The following is a 22,694-nucleotide window of genomic DNA, read 5'->3' on the forward strand; positions in this document are numbered from 1 at the left end:
TTTAGCACCCAGATGTGTTCCTGCTGAGATAGAGATCTTCTCTCCTGCTCACACCCACACACCTTACTTTCTATTACTTTCTCTCTGCTGTGCATAGCTTCTTCACACACCACCACCACCGTCATCATCACCACCACCCACTACTCCTCCTCCTCCTCTTTCTCTCACATCTAATTTCTCAGATTTAGCTCCCATTTCTCCTCCACTCCATTGCTCTAATGCAATTAACTCCACCGGTGGGAATAAAAGAGGAGAGCTGGAGAAATTCCTGATTAATCCGATCCAGTAAGTCTCTTGTGTGTGTGTGTGTGTGTGTGTGTGTGTGTGTGTGTGTGTGTGTGTGTGTGTGTGTGTGTGTGTGTGTGTGTGTGTGTGTGTGTGTGTGTGTGTGTGTGTGTGTGTGTGTGTGTGTGTGTGTGTGTGTGTGTGTGTGTGTGTGTGTGTGTGTGTGTGTGTGTGTGTGTGTGTGTGTGTGTGTGTGTCCACACACACACACACACACACAATTCTCGGAATCAGGCGGCTAATGCAGCTTTTCATGGTATATCCTATTAATGGTGAGATAGGAGGCTGAGGTTCTGGACAGCTGGCAGCTTTAATGGACAAGTTGACTATTTTATTTAAGTAGATAATACGTTCGATACCAAGTCTTTGTGGAGCCTTTCAGAACAAAATAGCCTTTTTGTATATAAGCCTTAAAGATATCGCCCTGCAGCAGAAGTATGAAATGTTTGGTTTGCAATATCAATTGAACACCTATCTTACACAGTGTAAACACTGACCTTTAAAGAGAGGACTGACATCTTCTATATGTTTTAAAGAGGTCATTTCTGGATTGAATTACATTGAAAGGCTTTTGCCTAAATTATAACACTTTCCCTTTCTTTCAGTCCTCACAGAAAGATGCATTAGGGATGGGTAAATTAGCATTATCTTTCAAATCCAGCAGCCAAAACATAATTATGGTCCATTCAGCATAGAATGTGTTTGCCTGATACGTATAAATATATATAAATATATATATAAGCAAGTAGCATGGATCTGTTATCCTGACCAAGAAAATCAGGGTAGTTAACTTCTGTCTAAATGTTATTTTAGCCTACTGCTCCAAGTGGTATTGACTTGATTCTCAAAAAAACAGTTTTGCTTGAGGGTACCCCAAAGTAACACATTTCACAGCAGCCACCCTCCCGCTGTGTTTCAGTGGAGGTGGCTGTCTTATGTGTCGGCTCGGGATTATATACATCACACTGGGGAACACTAAAGCTTTCCATCCTGCAGCTCCGCTGTATCCTCAGTGTCCCATCCCTTACATAATGTTCACACTGCGATGTCACGCCACGTTACTGCCTACCGCCTGTCAGAGGAGGGGAGAATAATGACTGCACTGATGTGTTGTTGGGAGTGTGTGTAAGCAAGTGTGTGTTGGTGCTCTAGCTACATTTTAGTTTTGGTCAAGGACAAAATTATTTGCTGTCTACAGGAATAAAGAGAAGCCAGTTGATTGGCTACTTCACAGCTCATTACAACACACATGTGCATGGAAAAAAGCACACCCTCAAAGCACACCTACAAGGTCACAGCCAAAGTGGATGTTTCTTTTAGACAGTTTTTGTCTGGTTTCAAAGTGTCCCTCTGAAGCCTTATTAGACCTAAAACCCTGAGCTTCATTTATCAAACAATAGGTGAGTGTATTAGAGCATGTGCATGGAATAATAACGTGTGTGTGTGTGTGTGTGTGTGTGTGTGTGTGTGTGTGTGTGTGTGTGTGTGTGTGTGTGTGTGTGTGTGTGTGTGTGTGTGTGTGTGTGTGTGTGTGTGTGTGTGTGTGTGTGTGTGTGTGTGTGTGTGTGTGTGTGTGTGTGTGTGTGTGTGTGTGTGTGTGTGTGTGTGTGTGTGTTTCTTTTTGTGTACAAGAAACTTGGACTTGCCTGTAATCATCATGCAAAGTGTCGTATTAACACATGACGAGATGGAGAGCCAGCCCACCCTCAGGGAGGTTTTAATCAGACTTTCAAAATGTAATTTTTGAATGCAGGCAGAGATGCAGTAGTAAGGATACAGATTTTGTAGAATCTCTGATTATGTTTTACATAAGCCAGTGCTTCTCAAAGTGTGGTCCGCGGACCACTGGTGGTCCGTGAGTATACCGTATATTTAAGTTTTCCGCACTCTCGCGGGAATATCTCCGCAATGGAGCGAGGTTAAGTTTCATAATATAGCCCAGCGCAGTACCTTCATCACACATGTTGCCACTTGTTTGTTCCATTTTTAGGCGATTTGTAATCTGTTCTAGAAAAACGATGCGATTTTGGGATATTTGTGGAGTTAGGTGGTCCGCGTGTTTTTTTTTTATTGGTTAAGTGGTCCTTGGTATGAAAAAGTTTGAGAAACACTGACATAGGCAAACACACTTTGATATTTTTGAGAAGACCGAAAACTGCTTCCATTTCCTCTGAAGAGTATTTCATTAAACACAAATATTTGACAACACTGAGATGCTGAAAGTGTTACAATCTAGATGACCATCCCTTCAGAAGCTTGAGCTTTTCAAACACTAAAATGTGGTCACACAGACTTGAAAGTGCTGTAATCCTTTCTCTACACAGATTATTGATTCATTAATGAGCACATTTGATCTTCCAGTTAAAATGACCAAGTTCTAAAAAGTGTTTTGGCTCAGAACCTCAAATGAAGTCAATTCATGTCAACTTCTTGCAGACAACCACAACACATGCACAAAAGTGGATTCTTAACCGTCACAGGCGACCAAATTAAATGTAATGTAGGACTTCCTTTGCAGGTCTTTCTCTTGTGATGCAGTATTTCTACGCAGTGGAAGTACTTTTTCTGATGATCTAGATTCTACTTCTTACACCACAGCAAAAGTCATCGAAAGTCAAAACACAGCAAACCTGAAATGGTTCAAACTAAGCAAAGAAGATTGCTGATGTGCTCAAAGTAGCTTTAACTAAATTTAGTATTTTGAGTTCATACTGAATCTGATGAAGACGGACGGATTCATATTTCTAGCTGATATCACCAGAGTCAAGCCTCACACTCTGCAGGGCAACGGCACAAAGACGATTATTATAAAGATGCAGAACTGTGCATAATGCATAACTAAGCTCACTGCACTAAAAAGCTGAGGAAGAGAAGGAGAGGGCTGGCTAGCTCACTCTCACTCTGGCTCACATTATTTGCACCATAATAAATCTCTAAATTATGCAAATGCATGCTTGCTTTCATGTGCACGCGCAGACACACCGACAAAAGGCAGCCTTCTATGCATGTGTCAAGTCAGCAAAGTCACTGGATCATGAGAGAGGGAGGGAATATGTTATTTAGTTTTCCAATGCATTTATTTATAGGAGGGTTGTTTTAATGCAGTTTCGGTTTTGCCTCTTACGGGTTGATGTGCTTTTGATAGCACATGGCTACATCCTGTATTATTTACATTTCACTGGTTTGTATTGCAGAAGAGAGGAGGGATAAAAGGAGGAGGATGAAGAGGTGGAGAAAGGTTAAAATATGTGACTAGAAGGAGAGAGATAGAAAGAACAGGAGAGGATGAAGAAGCGAACAAATAAGCTGGAAATGAAGATGTTTGTAAGAAAAGACATACAGTGCTGAGAAATATTTAAATAGTGTCCAATGTTTTATAATAATTAAACCAAAAACGATTTATAGCATATTGTGTTGACATAACATTACCTAACGTGCAATTAATATAGGCCAACAAACATGCTTATCTATATACTGAAGCTAAATATAGACACGTATACACAAGAGGATGCAGATGTGCACCAGCACACACAAACACAATACCTGAATCCATGTACTTACACATGCAAGTATTCATATTAGCCTAAATAGCAACACAGTCTCACAGCATTTCGTGTTATAGTCACGAAATTAATCTATTGATTCGTGTTCACCAACACGATTTTCACATTTTTTTCGTATCACACAGAACGATTTCAAAAGCAATGTAAATAATAACAAATTTGAAGGAAAAAGAGATACAAAAAAATACAGATTTCAGTATTCTGACACAGAACGATTTTAGAAGCAATGTATTTCTATTGGTAGTATGTTTTGTGCCTGCACCAAATAAGAACAAATTAGAAGGATATTTTTTCTTTTTTTAAATACAGATTTCAGTATTCTGAGGCTCTGAGCCCCATTTCTTTTCCTCACGGACGGAAAAAAAACTCAGACATTATACAATTTTAAATAAAAGGGTTAGGGTTAGGCTTAGGGTAAGAAAATGTTTTTATGAACCACACAGCTTCTGGTCTTCCAAGACCCGAACGGACAAAAAGACGTGGTGCAGGCACGAAACATACTACCAATAGAAATACATTGCTTTTAAAATCGTTCTGTGTGGTTAAGCTAAACATAAAGCAAAGGGAAACTAGCTAGCCTTGCTCTCTCAAAAGTAAAACAATTCTAAAGCTAAGTGATTGTATAAATAGCATAACATTTTTCAAAAATAGATTTACATGAGAAGATTGACACAAAGTTCATGTTTTGTACAATATGTTGTAGCTAGTGCTAGCTGTCTGTTAGCGCAGTGTAGCAACAAGTCTTGAAGCTAACTTGCTATAGCTTCTGTACAAATTTCAAAAACATGTCGACCAACCCCTCTGAAGCTCAAATTCAGATTACTCTCCTGAGAAGGGCAATTGAGTTTACACGGTCCATTACTTGTATCCTCACTTTTAAACCATGCTACTGCTAATAAATTGTTGGGTTCAGAATTCCAGAAAAGACCGACAACTTCTAAGTTTAACTATTTATTGTAAAGAGAGCAAAAGATATATATTACTTGGTCAAGGACTCATCACGTCCTTGGGAATCACAGGCAGCAAAACTGTAATCTGTAACCACCAAATCCGCCAAGAGCCTCGAACCTCGTGCGACAATACATTTTATTACACAGGGCGTTGCCCGTACATTTATGATTGGTCAAGACTAGCTGAAGAGATACCGCGGTTTAGACTTGGTTCTCTTTGGTTGGTGCGCAGACTCAGATAGAGTGTCTTGGCAACACGATCCTCCAATCAGCATTCGGCCTGTGGAAGTCCCTCCCTACTCTCGCACCATCATACTAATTTGTTTTCTCTAACGTTTCTTCAGATATAGTGGGAAACCATAATGTTGCTTCCTAGCTTTGCGGGGAATGCGTCTCCCATACAAAGTGAAGGCCGCTGCGATGTGCTGTTCTGACCACCTCTTTGTGTTCTCTCAGTCTCTGCACTCGACCTTGCTACTTTCAATATTGCAAGCTAAACACTTGTAACGTTTCCCTTCGTTCCTCACTGCCACATAAAATGAGCACAATAAGCTTATAAAGTAATAATAAGAATCAGTCCTTCTAATGTTATATAAAAGTAGACTCCACAAAATGCTAAATCTTTGACCTTCTTTTAGCCTAAAATACCAGCTATTACCTTCAGGACGCTTAAACATTTGCCCAAAAAAAAGATAGGAGAGGAAATGAAAGAAGAGAATATAAAGAAATTGTGAAAAAGGAGAGACAGATAGAAAAGGTGGTGGTAAATAAGTCAAAAAAGGAGAAGTGATAAGATGGCTGAAGAGGGAGGAAGCGAGGCGTTTTTAAACAAGAGGAGGCATTGTCAGTGTTGGATAGACGGGCAGTTGTTGAGGAACAATATCAGGCATGGATGCTTTTTCAGACAGAGAGATTACTAAACGAATCAGAGCATTGCAACAAATACAAATTCTGTACACACATGCACTCTCCTTTGTATCATTGCAGGTATGAATGCCTCTGCTAACCCTGGGTTTAACTCAGGCTGTATGTGGAACAGATCTGTTGTTCAAGCCCATACTCCATTTGTTGTAGCATCAGATATAAATCTCTGTGTAGATTTGCCCTTGTATTGCATCTTAGTGGTCGTACAACTTTGCAGCTGTTCTCTGAGTTGTGATGTTATGCTTTGTTTGAACTGAAACACACTGCAAATCCTCGTCTTCCTCCCCAGCTGGTGTCCGCCTCTGAAGTTGAGCAATGTGTTTCTTAATGAGTCTCTGATCATAGTTCTTTCTCCCTTTTTATTGTTTTTGTTTTCAGTAAGAGCCATGAGGGGTCTCGGGTTCTTTGTGCATTTTTATGAAGTATTGTTTGTAGTTGTTCTGTTTTTGGGGGCATTTGGGATATGCACTCTTTAGGGCAATTACAATCATAAGAAGGAATGCAATATTGCTAGACCATTAGCAGCTGCAGGAAAATACATATTCTTTGGTTTTATTAAGTAGCGACATACCCTGAATCCGATTTAAAGCCTTAAAGGCAACACCTTCAGAATCCAGCCATGATTTGCAGCTTTTTTCATGTGTTGGACTACTGGTTGGATAACAGAAGCTATTTAAAGACATCATATTGGGCTTTTTATTTTTGTAACAGTCAATTATGTCTTGAATTTGTCTGTTTTCTGATCACCAAAGGATTTATAAATGAATAAAAAGATTATAGCGAACCGCAGTGACGCGTCCTAAAACCCGGAAGTAAGTTAGCATTTTTACCACGTCCGGTTCCTTCGATAAAAAGCAATGCAATTTCTCCATAGGATTTTGGAAAATAGCTCAAAATAAGGTCTGTGTTTGACACACATTAAAGAGACAGATCACGTTTTGTTCTACGACATTAAATACATCAGCAGTGACCCCACTGGTGATTTTTGAAGAGTTTACGTGTCTGAAAAACGATGGTTGTTACCGAGTGGCTGAATAGGACTACAGAAGTTGTCCAGGCCATTGTACGTCATTACACCGAACACGTAAACACTCTCGCTAAGTTTGTGTGCCCCTGTTCTGCTTGAAAGCAAGTACCTGCCTCCTGCAAACTGTTCAAACAAACGCTTCAACTTGTACCATTTAGAATCTGTATTTTTGAATATGGATCTTAAGTCGGCGTGACGTTGAAGCAGCGACCCTGCTGTAGTTCGTTTATAGCATAACGTTAGCATTTTGCTTCTGGCGACTAGATTTATGATTCGAAAATTATAAAAGTAGGGTAGACATGCGGATATTATCCGGCTGAACAAAACGTGATCCGTCTCTTAAATGTGTGTCAACCACAAACCTTATTCCGAGCTATTTTCCAAAATCCTATGGAGAAATTGCATTGCGTTTTTGACGAAGGAAACGGAAGGAGTTTACTTCCGGGTTTTAGGACGCGTCATTGCGGTTCTCTATTGCCATATAAATTGCTAATGAAAATAACTGATTAATTGTTGCAATCCTATCACTTGCCCTATCATGATGGCCTTTTCCTCTGTTTTCTGACAATAAATAACACATTTACTTGAAAAACAGACATATTTATGGATAATGAAATAATTAGCTTCAGACCTTCTTATTTCCTCATGAAACATAAAGGTGGTACCCCTCTCCACTTCCTGTTGCTTTTTCTTTTATTCTGACTCTATTTCTCATCTCTCTCGTTGTCTCTTTAATTGGGTTCATTTCCCTGTTTCCCTTAACAGATGTTGTATCTGTGTGTGTTGCAGGATCACTCTGAATGGGATGAAGGTGTCCAGGCCAGACGTTCGCATCGGCCGCTACAGAATGATTAAACACGAGAGAGACAAACACAACGAGCCGAACCCACAGAGGTACTGCATCATTGTCCAAACTCTTTCTGGGGCATTTGGATCGATCGCGCTGCTTTTGTCTCAAAGCTACACAGTTCAGATGTTTCTTTCCAAATGTTTCATCGCCATGTGAGAGAATTATCGTTATGTTGCGCGGCAAAGGGCACACTATCAATAACACGCATTTATAATTAGAGATAGCTTGATAAATGTGCTGAAACATGAGCAACACAGGCAATATATGACCAGATATAAAAAAGGTTCGTAAATGTTTCTCGGTTCTTTCTCAACATGATCTGCTTCTATTCTGTCCAATGTTGCTAAAATCACATGTTAAATACATTTGAAAACCTCTAAGATGATTATATGAGAAGCCTTCCCCTTGTTATAGCAATGTCAACGCTCACTTTGTGCTCATTCACAGTTCACACCTGAGAGCTACGCAATGTTAGTCCATCGCTCCTGCAATTATTCACTGAGCAGCTCCTAAGGGAAAACTTCACACTTAATAATAATAGAATCAAATATACAATACTTATGCTAAGGGAAGGGAATTAAAAAAATATATTAATCTAATTTTCCTCAATGATTCGGTAAAATGTTATGTATGTGTCCATTGTTTCAGTGTCTTCTACACACTGGTAAGAATACCGGTTTTGTCTGGTAGAAAATAAAGAATCTTTTATGAATATTTGTATTTAAGTATATTGAGTCAGAAATTCTGTTTTGAGCTACATCACCCAAGGTTTCTTAAATCCCCCACCCCTTTGAAAAACATGAAATGGTAGCTTCTGCCCTAAATATATGCTGTAAAACTAATTCCATCACTACTGCTGCTATTGACTCAACCAAGACAAATATAAGCTAAAAGAAAAAGTGTATTGTTTTCTTGTATTGTTTCTATTTGATGAGTTTGAGATCACCCTACAGCCTTTTTCCACTGAATGATAAAACCATTTCACTCATAGCAGGATGCTAAAAGATTAATGCATGAGGCTTTTTAAATGCATGAAGACATGGACATGTTAAATAAATAAAATATACATGCATTTTAAAGATGCACTTGTCATTTCCTATATTCACAGCATTTGTAAAAATTGCTCTTCTACTAAAATGCAAGTTTCATAAATATCAACACTAGGCTGCGTCTGCTGCGATGTCATTAGATGTTGGCCGCAGATACGGAGGGGGCTTTAATATGTAAGAAGTAACACATGACTGAGCAAAATGTAAATAAAACTAATTCTCCAAGGAACACAGCTCGGCTTTTCCGGCCACTAAAAAATTGGTAGAGACGAAAAAATGGAAGGTCAAAAGGACAAAACTATTTTTAATAAACCAAAAATGGCTTTCCACAGATTCAGCCCACAGGCTTTTGTGTCGCTCTTTTTGCTACACGCATTTCAATTGCTTTTTGAACAAACGTGAACAAATGCTTTCCCTATAAATGTGTTATTTTATGGTTTGATGAATGAGATGCAATATGCAGAGATGAGCCCTTCTAGACATATTAATCACCAGGGGTATAGCACCTCACATTAAGCTGCTTAAACGTGGATTATCACTGTTTGTTCTCCTCTAAGAGCCCAGTTTTTATGCCTCGATGGACAAGGCAACGATGCCTCTCAACACAGAAATCGATATCCGCTCCAGCTGAAAGCAGATATAGTGATCTCTGTTCCCTCCTTAAATATGGTTTTAGTTTGATCTCATGTGACATTATTACATCACAGCATTTTGAACGTCAGTATTCACAGTTGACTTCAAGTGTAGCTGCGGCTCCTAAATTGTTTTATAAGAAGATTAAAAATGAGTCATGTGTGAGAGAGCAGCATCAGCCAAACACATTATGACACTTCTTATTTAGATTTTGCATACAGCCGCTAAACACGTGTTGCTTGAGTCTCTTATATATGTGTGAGAAAAGTATTCCCTACAATTTCCATTTTGGAAACTTCTTGAAACCTGGATTTGATTTAGTAATGAAAACTTAGTACTTTGGTATCAATTTACTGAAGCAATCATATCATACATGAAAGCTTAGCATAACTGTGTTTATTGCAGCTGTCTATGAATTCTTGTAAGGGCACTTTTATTCATTCCAAAGCCAGTGTAATTAATGTCATAGTTGACTCTTAAAACACATTGTTCAGCCATCAAATTATGCTTTCATGTTTGATCCATGACATTATGATTACTGATGTAAGAAATGAAAGCTTTAATAGGAACGGATTCTGTAAGAAACAGCCAGCGACTTATTTATCTCAAAACAAAAGATGATGAAACAAGAAGTGTTCGGTTGCTAAGAAGCAGAGAAGTGTTGCTCACATCCTGGCCTTACATGCATACCTTTTACTGACTGCACTTTGATGCTATCACTTACTATGTTCCCTTTGCTATGCTAACATATACAGATAAAATCCCCAACATTACACACGGCGTAAGAGCAAGGACAATTAGACACTGAGTATTTAAAATATGGCTGGAAATAACATTGGTTGAGATGTTTGAAGGGAAAGAGTCCTGCTCACCTCCTGGTCTTACATTTATAAACCTTTTTAGCGATTTTCTAACACCTACTTTTCAAATCACCTGCAGTGTGCCCGTTTCCGTGCTAAGCAATAAAGATACAAATCCACCCTCTTGTACAGGGGGCAGAGGAGTGCAAATTAAGCAGAACATGTGTTTACCTGCAAAAAGCTACTGCCAAAGCTAAAGATATGTCAGACATCCATCTAGAAGTAGTTAAACAAAAAATCTATAGCCTACTGTTCAATGGTGGCAATAACTCATAGATGTGTCTTAAAGAACCAGGCCTGTGTAATATGTCATCCATCATTGTTTTGTGTTTGTTGGAGAGAGAGATAGGAGCCGGCTATGTTTGGACTTGTCTATTTTCCTGTGTCAAAAATCAATTTATTCGACACTAGACAGAAACAAAGTGTGTGTTTGTCTGCGTAATACTCGATTTCTGTTTTCCTCTGATGTCGCTCTGCTCTCCCTCTTTTGTGTGCATTAGACCTCCTAAATAAAATTTCGCAACAACAGGGCCGCTATTTATTTGAAGCTGATCCATTATTCATAACCGTAGCAAGAGGGCAGAAAATATCTGCCTATTAGTCGGCTCAAGCGGCTTTCTCAAAAGATGCCCTTACGGACACTCATTATAGTGTCTTAGAAATGTTGGTTTAAAGGATTTTATTTTAAAAATAAGTGGTATTTTGACTTCTAAGCATGGCGGCTCAGAATAATCGGGAGCTTGTGAGGACGATTGGCTGCATCGTGGCTCTATCAAGGTGGTGCGGGTTGAGGAAATTCTCTTTTCTCATTTCATTCAGCACTTTTTAACATCATGAGGAAGGTTTTGCCATTTCTGTCGGTAGAGTCTTTGAGGGCTTTTTTATTTCTCTGATGGACAACATTTACATCATTTGATTTTCTGTATGATTGAAAACATTAGGTAGAGTTGTCGGTAGTGATGGGAATTATGGCTCTTTGAAGGGAGACGGATCTTATGGCTCCGTTCCTTTCAAAGAGACGTTCAAAAGAGACGTTTTTTAAAGGGGGAGGGGTTACTAGGTTTATCTTTAGGGAGGCTGTGGCGCAGTGGCCTAGTGCGTTGGTGTTCGGATCAGGGGAGCACAGGTTCAAACCCCACTGCAGTCAGCATGTCGTTGTGTCCCTGGGCAAGACACTTCACCCCAAATTGCTCCTGTGGGGATTGGCCACAGTACTGAGTATGTAAGTCGCTTTGGATAAAAGCGTCTAACAAGTAAAATGTAATGTAATGTAACAACAAATAAAACAAGCCGAATGGATAAACAAAAACAAATTGGTCTTCAGAAAGGAGATTCAGCAAGAAAGAAAGTGATAAAAACTAGAAAAGCTACATTTCAAAATTATTCTTGCATATCAGAAAATTACACTTGACAAATTAAATATAATATGAATTTACATATAATGTAATGTAATGTAATCTGTGAAATAATCACCAGGATAATGATTGACTGTATTGCCAGACCTAATGTCAATAATCTGCATTGTAAACATGACACAAGGTGGCGCCATATCCATGTCATTCATGTCAGTGAATGTACTACTTTGAATGTACCCTCTGCATGTGTTAAGTAAATAAAGTTGCCTTGCCTTGAATGAAATTCATGCAACTCTTAATATTAGATACTGTGTTTTTAAGTGGCGATGGAGATTATTTGTTGACCCTGCTTTAAAGAATATTTTGCCTTTACAAATGGTGTGCTTTATCACTGCCTGGGTTTTGGTTGAAGTGCATCCAAATGCTGCTACGTTTTCGCGTTTGGCTCATTTTCCATCCGAATAACACGTCGTCTACCTGTCCCGTGCCACTTGTTATGACTTCTCTCTCTCGTGTATTCCGTTAAGACCCACCCCATCTCACTCCTCGTGCTGAAACCTACCAGTCAGAGTAGGGGCGGGTCTTCACAGAATACGTTTTGGGAACAAAATCAAGCTTTTTAAAAGGCAAGTGGATTTTGGCAGGCAGTGAGTGTGGACCAACGATTGAACGATAACAAGAACGGCTCTCACCGAGTACGACTCGGTTCCCCTCGTTCGTACCGAAGAGCCGTTCAAAAGAATGGGCTCGTTCGCGACCGACACATCACTAGTTGTCAGTAACCAGGGTAGCCCTCTGATAAGTTAGTACGGTATCACACTTTAGGGAAGCTGTGCTTTAAGCTTCACTCTCACATGTTCATGCTAATATAAACATAATGACTATGCTAACATGCTGATTAGCCTTGTAGTTCTTTTTGCTGATAGCACTAAACATTACAGCTGAGGGTGATGAAGTATCGGCACATTGAACTATTGACATGATGATGATGCTAAGGGAAAATGTGATTGGATCACAGAAGTATGAATAATTCACCCTGAGGTGGTCTGTGCCAAATGTCATGTAAACAGACTGATCAACTGACTTTGCCATACGACATTGTGGCACCAGCAAGGAGAAAAAAAGACAGATCCTCATTTGAAGTTGGTGGTTAATATAAACTTAAGTAGTATAAAGAAAGGATGTTAAGATATCTTCCAGATAAACATTAAATGTTTTTAATGTTTCACTCCCTTCCTTGAGGAACTCCAGATACAGGTCAGAGATTTACCAGATCACTTTATAGAACGTTTGTGTGTTTTTGGATTACTCTAAGATTAGGCGATAAAGAACTTGCCAACAGACATGACTTCAAGTTTACTTTAATCAACATTGCCGTTTATGACTAACCTCCATTGAACGATACGGTGCCGAGGCCGTTTAATGTTCACATATTTTGAATATTAGGAATGAGTGTGAACCTGAAGTCCCTCTCATCTACAGCAGCAACCTACTACAGTGTCTTTGAGAAATAGCTTTTTTTAACTGTTTACTTCTCAGGCTGTACACACGTTGGCCTGTCACTCCATAACACAGATAAACTGCTTCTCTTTCCACTCTCTGTCTTCAGGTGCAGGGTTGCCTTTCTGTTTGGATTCAGATGAATGATTGAGCCTTTTAGGAGAGTTTATCGGGAGCACACGTGTAATGTTGAGTTTACCAAGGGAGGCGGTGTCTCGACTGTTTGATGAATGTTACTAGATCATAGCACAGCATACACACATCCACATGCACATATATATATGTATATTTAAATACACATTCACTCAAAATGCACACACTCTCACAAAGGAGTCCATTCTCACAGCACTTTCGTTGAGAGGCTGGTTAGGCATAGCAATGAGATATTGGGATAGCGGAAGTAAGAAAGAGGCACATTCATCACCAGCCGCGGGTATCAGTTTGCAAACACACACACACACTTTTTGTCTGGAAAACGGCACTTCATGCATTGCAAATGAATTGGTCGCTCGGTAACTTAGTTCAATATTCTATTCATATGTTCTCCTCCTGGGACAGTGCAGATACAGGGCGAGTGTTTGGGTGTGTGTCTGGCTTCTGTAATATTGTATTTACCACGAACATGGCTTTAAGTTTACTGTCTCATTCAGAATCCATTACAGGAATAGTTTAAAGTTTTGGGAAATAAAACTAACATCAGATAGCTTCAATATACTTATGAAGTCAGTTAGCTTAGCTTAGGATAAAGATGGGAAACATGTGGATAGCGCTGGTCTGGTTACAAAATCCACTCAAGCACATCTAAAGCACATACATTAACATGTTATATCTCATGTTAGCTCTTAAGGTTGCTTTGTCAGTAGTTCACATGTTACCATTGGCAAAAAGGGGGTGGAGCACCAAGATTGGTCCATAACAAAAAGGCGAATAACTTCAATACGCAAATACATATCATAGGCTAACTGTTTGTCGTAGGCTATGTGGGAGGCATAATTGCAATTATTCTTCACTGTGATTGAGTTAAAGATTATGTTTTTAAGGACACATTTTTATTGGGAATTGATTTTAGTTTCTCATAATTACTGAACTGTGTCTTCTTCATTATCATGATATACTGAATACAGCTTCTAAAAGTCCTTCTCTGGGTAAAAGACCCCTGAATTTGAGGAGAACATCCGTTTACTAGTTGTTATGTTTGCGGGATTATTCATAATGGATAGAAAGACATATTTTGGAGGAAAGCTAGCTTGTCTGTTTCTCTTAGGATCCTTGTGAAGCTGACAATTGAGCGGCCCGACCAAGCAAGGAGGCAGCGGCAGAACGTCCAAAAATATAACCCGGTGTGGGCATTTATTAAACTTGAGCACGGGACACAGCCTCAATCTTGCTGTTCCTGTGAGCACAGTCACCAGCCGCAAGGCTCTCACACACACTACCAGCCCCCCAAAACAGACGGGGCAACAGAGCCTAAATACACACACACACACTAATCAGCAATTAGACACAGGTGGGGGGGGGGAGGAGACAACACAATCAACAGCAACAGACATGGGGGAAGGGGGAACACTTTTCAACATAAAACCAGCAAACAGAGACAGACAACCTAAAGCACAGACAGATGCACACACTACATACATTTCGCCACCAACAAAGCTACACAATTCGTAACGGAGACCGAGATCTATGGCCCCAAAGATCACCTCTGTTCAGACCCGGCGTCATGGGCGGGCCCCATGGGTCCGGGCCCGCCCATCCAGGATTTGGGCCCGCCCATCCAGGATTTGGGCCCGCAGTTTTAATCAGGGCTGAATACAACATTTTAATTGTTTTATTATTATGTTTATGGTTGTTATTTGTAGGGCTCTGTCCTAATATTTGTTTTTGTTTTAAACTATGTTGAAAGATTAGTTTAAGGCTGCGCGCGAGACTGGTTTTTCGCTGGGTTGAGTCATGTGGGTGTTTGAGTGAGATGCGGCACAGCAGCCTGTCAGTTTACTCTTGCTAGGTTAGTTTGGCTATTATCATTTATATTTATCTGCAACAATGGATATCAGGAAGTGGTTCATGAAAGGAATATGGCAACTCAGCGTCAGATGCAGGCACATTAGAAGAAATCAGTTACGTTACCAACGAGCTAGCAAGCCAGCCAGGGACAAGGGAGGCTGGCAATCAATTATATTTTGAAGAGAAATTGACTCTCAAGCCGGCTCTCTCACAAACTCCGGCTCTGTGCGCAAGCAGACCGCTGCACACGCTATCTGCCTCGCTCAATCTCTCTCTCTCTCTCCCTTTCTCTCCATCGCTCAACCTCACTCCACCCTGTGTGCGCTCCTCAAGTTTGCCTGCGTGCTTGCCCAAGTTGGCACAGCGTTACAAATGTGCCACAAAACCAACCAATGGATGTAGCCTGTAATAAGACCGTCAACAGCCGTATGGCAACCTAAATCCCCTCTGTTTCCGTAACAACAATTCACGAGCCCCCTGTTGACAATTCAGATTTCCCGGGAAATGTAAGTTTCGGGGTGGGCCCGCCCTGGTAAATCAAATGCCCGCCCAGAAACGTATGTCTGCCGCCGGGTCTGCCTCTGTTACAATTCTAATTTTCATATTTGAACAAGTTTGTATTGCTCAAATTAACACTTGTGTCAAAATTAAAGGATGAAGAACAGAAGAAACAGACAGGCCAGCTGTTTCCCCCTTTATGTTTGCTAAGTTAAGCTAACCAGCTGCTCATGGTAGCATAATGACATCCAGATGTGATGATCGATCTTCGTCTCTCTGAAGGACATTACACATTTTGGGAGGACTCACTTTTTCCCCATAAATGTGTCCTCCCAAAATGTGTAATTATTCCTTTGATAAATTATTCTACAACAAGGTCAGGTGAGCCAGCTCAGAATAAACTACACCACACCAGAAAAAAGCAAAAATAGCGGCAATGACGAGCTGTCGTTGAGAACTTAAACCAGATTTGTTTTCCTGTGAGACCCTCAGTGGAATTGAAATAGAGCTTTACTTAGCCCAGTTAGCACTCTGAAAATCAGGCTAATGAATATGTAGGGGGGAATGTCTTTGTCTCGCCCTCTAACTCTCTGAAATAAAAGTAAGATAAATGAGACCAAAAGGTTTGAAACGATAGTAGCCTACAGATTGAGTAGATGCATTTGATATCCTCTTTAGTCTATAGGGATTATTTTACAGCTGATAATCTCCGTTTTCTGATAAATTCATCTAAAGATTTCTCTTTCCCTTTATTTTTAATATCAGTGTATCTGCTCCCTCCATCTGTCACTCGCTTTCTCAGAGATAAATCTATCTATGCTCCATTTCTCTCCCCTGCCATCTAGCTCTTATTTCACGTTAAACCGCTTTCTTTTCCTCCCCTCCTTCCTTCCTTTACTTGCACTCTTTCTCTTAACCGTATTCCCTTTTCCCTTTCTGAAAGAACTGGCAAGCTTTAGACCACGTTATTCTACTTATTTTTGATTGCAGTCAATTTTTCAAGGGAAAGATGCTCGACAAAAAAATTCCTGCCACTATTCAAGACAATAAAGCTCTTTTTGATTGGATTTTCGAGAGGGGAAAGTGATTCAGAGGAAGGAGAGAGATCTTCACTAGTCAGTTCTGACAAGGCTCTGTTGACTCAGTGGTCCATGTCGGACTGAATTGTCAACTCCAGTTGTTAGTCCAACATATCATTAGGCCTTTTTTTTAGCATCAGTCACGGCTGTCATTTAAAGAGTCCATGTGCGAGGCGGGGCAGTTGCACATATCAGCTCTTTCTCTGTTCACACACAAAGAAAGTGGCATTTTAAAGACGAGAGAGTTGTAAACATGCAGTTGGACGCATGCACTCTGTGGCCTCATTTCCATCATGACTGGTTGCAAAAACTGATACTTAAACGTGGTCGACAGGAGAGTTAATGATGTAATTCTGTTTTAATGTCAGAGGTTGCATCATGAGACAGTCTGACAAACTGTGGGAATGATGTTCTCATCTTGTATTCTCAAATCAAAGCAAAATGTAATGTAAGAGCAGATTCGTACCGTAACTGCTGAATCACAGCCAATGGAAAACAGATATTCACGCATAATTCAAACAAACCGAGGCGGATGTGATGGATCACTCTGTTCACTGAGTCACTGTGCAGCGCTATAGCACCACCTGTTGGTCAAGATCGATATAGTAATCAAAGCTGCATGTGTACTTCAATTAAAAACAACCCCAGGGAACTGTTTCTTCTCTTGCTTTCACGTTATTGCACTACAATTATGTAGAAGTAGAACAAATAGTTTGTTCTAGTTAGGGGTAATTATTATTGTAGAAATAATGCTTTAAAAATAGTTTAGGATTAATTTGGCAGGTGTAGTTTAATTACTTACTTATGACCTTTTTACTCCCTATATCACACGTGTCAAACTCAAGGCTCGGGGGCCAAATCAGGCCCTTCGTGGATTTAATTCTGGCCCGCAGGATAATTTCTAATTACTATTAGATCTGGCCCGCCGGTATATTACACGCACACCTTCACTCCATCCTTAGGGTTTCCTCAGCTCAGAGCCTGAGCTCAAACATTGATGAACTTGCACCCGAGATGAGATGCCAAGTATCTGGCTTGAACTAGCATCACAGAGCAGCACACTGAGTTTCCATGGATGTTTCCTTCTGCCCTTTCTTTCTTGAGACAACAGGGCATGTTTGTTTTTTTCTTTGAGTGATATTGTTTTTTTAAAGCTGTTGTTGGCCTGTGGGAAAATGTAATCATAAGAAATGACTCTGGAAAAGCTGCAGATAGAGCCATAAGAAATGAATGCATCTGATTATTTAATGTTTAATGTTTTTATAGGCAATAATTTAAGCTTTGTTAGTTCCAGGTTTAATATGTGCAATAAGTTAGTTTCAATACGTTTTGAAATAAACATTGAACCAGTCCGGCCCTCGACTGGTACCCATTTTTTTATTTTGATCCACTGTGTATTTCAGTTTGACCCCCCTGCCCTATATGTATCGACCTTATTTCAAGTTTTGGGTTGAGCTTATTTCTAATGTCTTTGGCCCTTTGGGTCTACTATACTAAATGAGATGTATCCTGTCTGTCTGCACCAGTGTTTCTCAAACTGTTTCATACCAAGGACCACTTAACCAATAACAAAAACAAAAACACTCGCGGACCACCTAACTCCACAAATATAAAAAAACATTGTTTTTCTAGAACAGATTACAAATCGCCTGAAAATGGTACAAACAAGTGGCAACATGTGTGATGAAGGCGTTGCTCCATTGCGGAGATATTCCCGCGAGAGTGCGGAAAACGGAAATGTATTTATTTATTTCAAATGTGAAATGTACCAATATACTCACGGATCACAAGTGGTCCACGGACCACACTTTGAGAAGCACTGGTCTGCACGATAAAGTTGATGTGCTTTATTTCTCTTTTTCACCTCTCTCTCTCTCTCACCCTCCAGGTTTAATAAAATCCAGAACACGAAGAACACAATGAAGAAGGACGGGATCAGCTTTCTGACCTACAGAGTGATTCAGTTCAAGAGGTACGCTCTGTACACAAATATCTCTGTGGAGATCGGCAAACCACCGCCCCGGCCTATAAAGGGCTAGAGAGCGACAGACGAAGGGAGGAAGTCGACATGCTTTGCCAGGATGGAAAAAGATGAGCAGAAGAGGGAAATCAGGAGATCACATATCCTAGACATCTGGAAAGATGCAGGAGTTAAAGGACAGAGGGAAAAGTCCCAAGCACTTAATGATCTCTTTCTCCCTCTTTACTTTTTTTTTTTGTAATTTGAGTTTGCCATTTCTGTAACAAGGACCCAGGCTCTTTCCAACAGTTTTAAGCAGCCACTGGCTTCACAGCTCCTACCTTTGCCAATCAGTGACTTCAGGATTGAAAGAGTGTGGAGCAAAGCTTGAATATCAGTGGCCGATCAAAGGTTGGCTTCAAACTTGGAAGCTGATACTTGGAGTCTTTCATTTACCAATCTTCTGAAAGCTGGAAGTCGTCAAGTGGCATATCGAGAGAGGATATTGAATTTTTTCTGGGAGTTAAGAGATGAGACAATAACGTCATTTGAAACTTTGGAAACTGTTTTGAATTATTCGCCTTCATCGAGTGGGATTTCTTGAAATATTTGACCAAGTTCATATAAACTGAAGGGAAAATGTATTTTTCATGGATACAAAGAGAGAAAGGAGATGTGGTGTTTGCCGGATTGGAAATGGAATATCAGGAATAATGAACATGGTGAACAAAAAAGCTTAAAAACATTGTGTTTCCCAAGCATTCACAGTGATGGTCAAGAGAATAACATTAACACGATATGAAAACATGCAGTGATGCTCTTTAGACTTGTACATGAAAGATTGCCTATCAAAGAAATCGTCTGACGCTCATCTTTACAAATGATGGTAATAGATGATTTCATATTAACATCTTTGTCAGGGAGTTTTGATCTAATTACTTCATCAAATCCTCCGATATCAATTAATGAATGTGTATTGTGCCTGCATCTACTGTGCTGGGACACGCTGATCCAAAATGTTCGTCAGCAGCAACAAACCCCCGAGAACTCTCTTTTTGTTCTCTTTTTTATATACATATATATATATATATATATAAACTCAAACTTTGGAAGCAGAAACTGAACTTTTGAAGTAACTCATGTGCTGGATGCAATGACGTGGAACCACCTTGGGAAAGTCATCAAATCAAAGAACCGAAGACAAGGCGGAGATACACTGACAGCCCAGTCGTGATTCTAAACCCATGTTTGGCACAAATTGGAGATTAGGTTTCTGAAAGCTTTGTTTGTTTCCTTTCACCCCCTTGAAAAAAAATAGAGATTTATTTTTAGTAATCTGGGCTTTAAATGTACATTTTTGTCTCTACACGGTGCAAACGGATTGAGTTGCATTAATTATCTCCAAGATACTGATTTGACTAAGTGGTCATTAAAAAATCTGACATTTACCACCTTTACTGGACAGCAAGGGGTTAAACTAAACCAGATTAGTAGTGGCTCATATTTTACAGGAAAAAGTCTTTTTTTAATTTGTAATTATCTCAATCAATCCATTTACTATCTCTGCTATCATTTTCTCTAAATCTTTAAGAAAAAGATGATCATATCCGGAAAGAGGAAATGATAGCTCGATATTGTTTTGCTGGTGGAAATGGTTCATTTTAAGACAGTAATGAGTTTGAGCAGTTTGACTGACATCTCTATTGCTGCTTCAGATGTTTTCCTTACTGTCAGCTCTGTATTCAAATCTACTTTATCTCACTTTTTCATTAACGATAGCTACATTTTCATAACTTTTCCTCATGTGAAAAATCCACAAACTAAATCTTAGATCATGACTTCCTCCGTCTGCTTTATCGAAGCCTTTGACTGTCTCATGTATTGTACATTACTCTTCTTCCCTTGTTTTATTTTTCCTTGTCTCCACTGTTGACGCCTAAACACCAAACTAATGCCTTCAGAAGTGATCGATACTAAAGGGGCAGGGACGGTTATTTCTTATTTAAAAGTTATGATTTGGGTACAAAATCAATGGAGGAAGTTATGTGTTTTGAGATGTAATCGAGAAATTAAACAATATTTGTTTCAGTTTTGTACATTTTAAAATATTTTCACCCATCGAAAATGGTTAAACAGGCAGAAGATTATGCAACGCAGCACCTGTTTGAATTAGGTATCATTCAGGACAAATTGGGGCTTTTATTTTGGTAAAAATAATGTACAGTATACCCTCCCCTCCCCAGCCTCGAGGCAATGATAATGCTCCCAGCTGATTGGCTCTCCGTTATCTTCGCTGAAAGCCTGTTGGACGGTTTGATTACTCCTCTCTCCGCCTCTCACACCCAAAATGCATTCACACAGTCTTCCCTTTTTTCTTTGCATTATCTCGCCTTTCATTGCCTTTTCTTTCTTTCTCTGCCAGTCCAGGCTGTGTGTGTCAATGGCACTTTGTTGTGCTTTGTGGAGGACCCACTTCAGGCACAGCTGTGTCTCACAAGAGTGCTTCTTCTTTCCATAGCTATCGACAGAGCCTCTCTTTGTGTCTCTGAATCTGTGCCACTTACTGTCTGCATCTTTATTTTTCTATCTCACTACACTTCCCTATTTGTGAATCCTTCTGTTTCCCCCCTTTGCTTATTTTTCCTTTTCACCTCCATTGATAATCTCCTGGTGATTTGAAGTGTCCTCAGTGGGCAGACTACCTGTTGAGAATAAAATATCTTCTCTATACTGTTTACAGCTTAAAAAGTGCAATATTACAGATGTGTTCACATCCACCACATATCCTGCTTCAAAATCATTGTTTTCAAGCGGTATGTTAGGTGACAACACTTCTTAAAGGTTAGTTCTAATGCAGTCATGCTTGTTTTCCTCATATTCATCTCATGTATTTGAAATCTCTAGTGATCACTCTATTGATTTTAGTGTTTTGCTTCCATATAGGTTAGAATTGGAGCAGCATATTCCGACATATCCTGACTTTTAGTTTCTAGTATGTATTTAATTCATGGCTTCAAAGTACATGTTACATGCACACTCACAACAAGTAGAAACTACAGTTTAAACTTTTAAGAAAGATTTCCTCAAGACCCCCTTTCTGGTTAAAGAACACACACATTTCCTACATTTGAAGTTGTGCGTTAAAATGGGGGAAAATATTTCTGGAATCAGCCGCTGCCTCCATCTCACAGCTCTATTAGATTATCACTTCCTGCTAAAGGCCCACTTTCATTACCTACACCTACAGCTCATTACGTTTCGGTCAAGAAAAAAAACCATGTCTCTAGCCAAAAGCGATGTAACCCTGATGTCCTGATTCCTTCTTACTTTTAAAAGCTCATTCCACAGCAAAATGATAATGCAAATTGAACTTCAAAATTAAGATGAATTCCTTTTCATTAAGGCTACTCCAATATTACAGGCAACCCTTAATGGGGTCAGTTACATGAAGAAAGCTTAGGAGTGACGGGTATTGGAACATGGATAACAAGAGAGGCCCCAATGTGTATTAAACAGAAACACGGGAGATATGTAAAAGATCAGCAGCCGAAACTCCAGCAAAAAAAGTATTTGAAACATATCATTCACTTGAGGATAGAAACCACTGTGAGGAGCGCTTGATGTTTCTTAATAGACTCTTGAGTTTTGAAGCCGTTCTACTTGTCAAGCTCACCTCAGGTGGTGGTATATTCGCAACACTTTTCTTCAAATACTTTTTTTTGCTGCAGTGAGCAGACGAGACTTCTAGGCCTGTGGGCGTTTTTAAACATTTACTCTAGCTATGTTTTTTTTGTACATTGAATGTTGAAAATGTTATATCTTATATAGAATGCATTACGTCATATCAAACCTACTTTTTCTATACAATCAATAAATCTGATGGTTAAAGATTACCTCACTGTGTTGTCACTCTTTTTTCCCAGGGTACTGAAGAAGACACTGCTGGATAAATAGAAATGTCATTATAAATTAGTTTTCACCTCGATCTGATGTAATCCTAGAGCCTTATAATGTAATATGGCCACTTTTTGGCAACCCTATTTCCTGTTTCCATGACAACTCACATTTCTGTTGTTTCTAGGGTCCCGGTGACTAAGATTACATTCAGCTTTACTCCTGTTCTTCATTTTCTCTTGTATTTTCTCTGTTGTACAAAC

General features: G+C 39.6%; 1 protein-coding gene across 1 annotated transcript in view; it reads left to right on the forward strand.

The window, feature by feature from the left end:
• b4galt2 (UDP-Gal:betaGlcNAc beta 1,4- galactosyltransferase, polypeptide 2) overlaps window positions 1–22,430 on the forward strand; it is a 144,036-nt gene extending 121,606 nt beyond the window's left edge. Inside the window, exons 7-8 of the mRNA XM_079651873.1 lie at window positions 7,539–7,643; window positions 18,466–22,430. Of these exons, the coding sequence (XP_079507999.1) occupies window positions 7,539–7,643; window positions 18,466–18,616 (256 nt within the window). The 3' untranslated portion in view covers window positions 18,617–22,430. The remainder of the gene's footprint in view (window positions 1–7,538; window positions 7,644–18,465) is intronic.
• Window positions 22,431–22,694: the final 264 nt, after the last annotated feature.

The sequence above is a fragment of the Notothenia rossii genome (genome assembly GCF_949606895.1).
Source record: "Notothenia rossii genome assembly, chromosome: 9".
Taxonomy (NCBI): domain Eukaryota; kingdom Metazoa; phylum Chordata; class Actinopteri; order Perciformes; family Nototheniidae; genus Notothenia; species Notothenia rossii.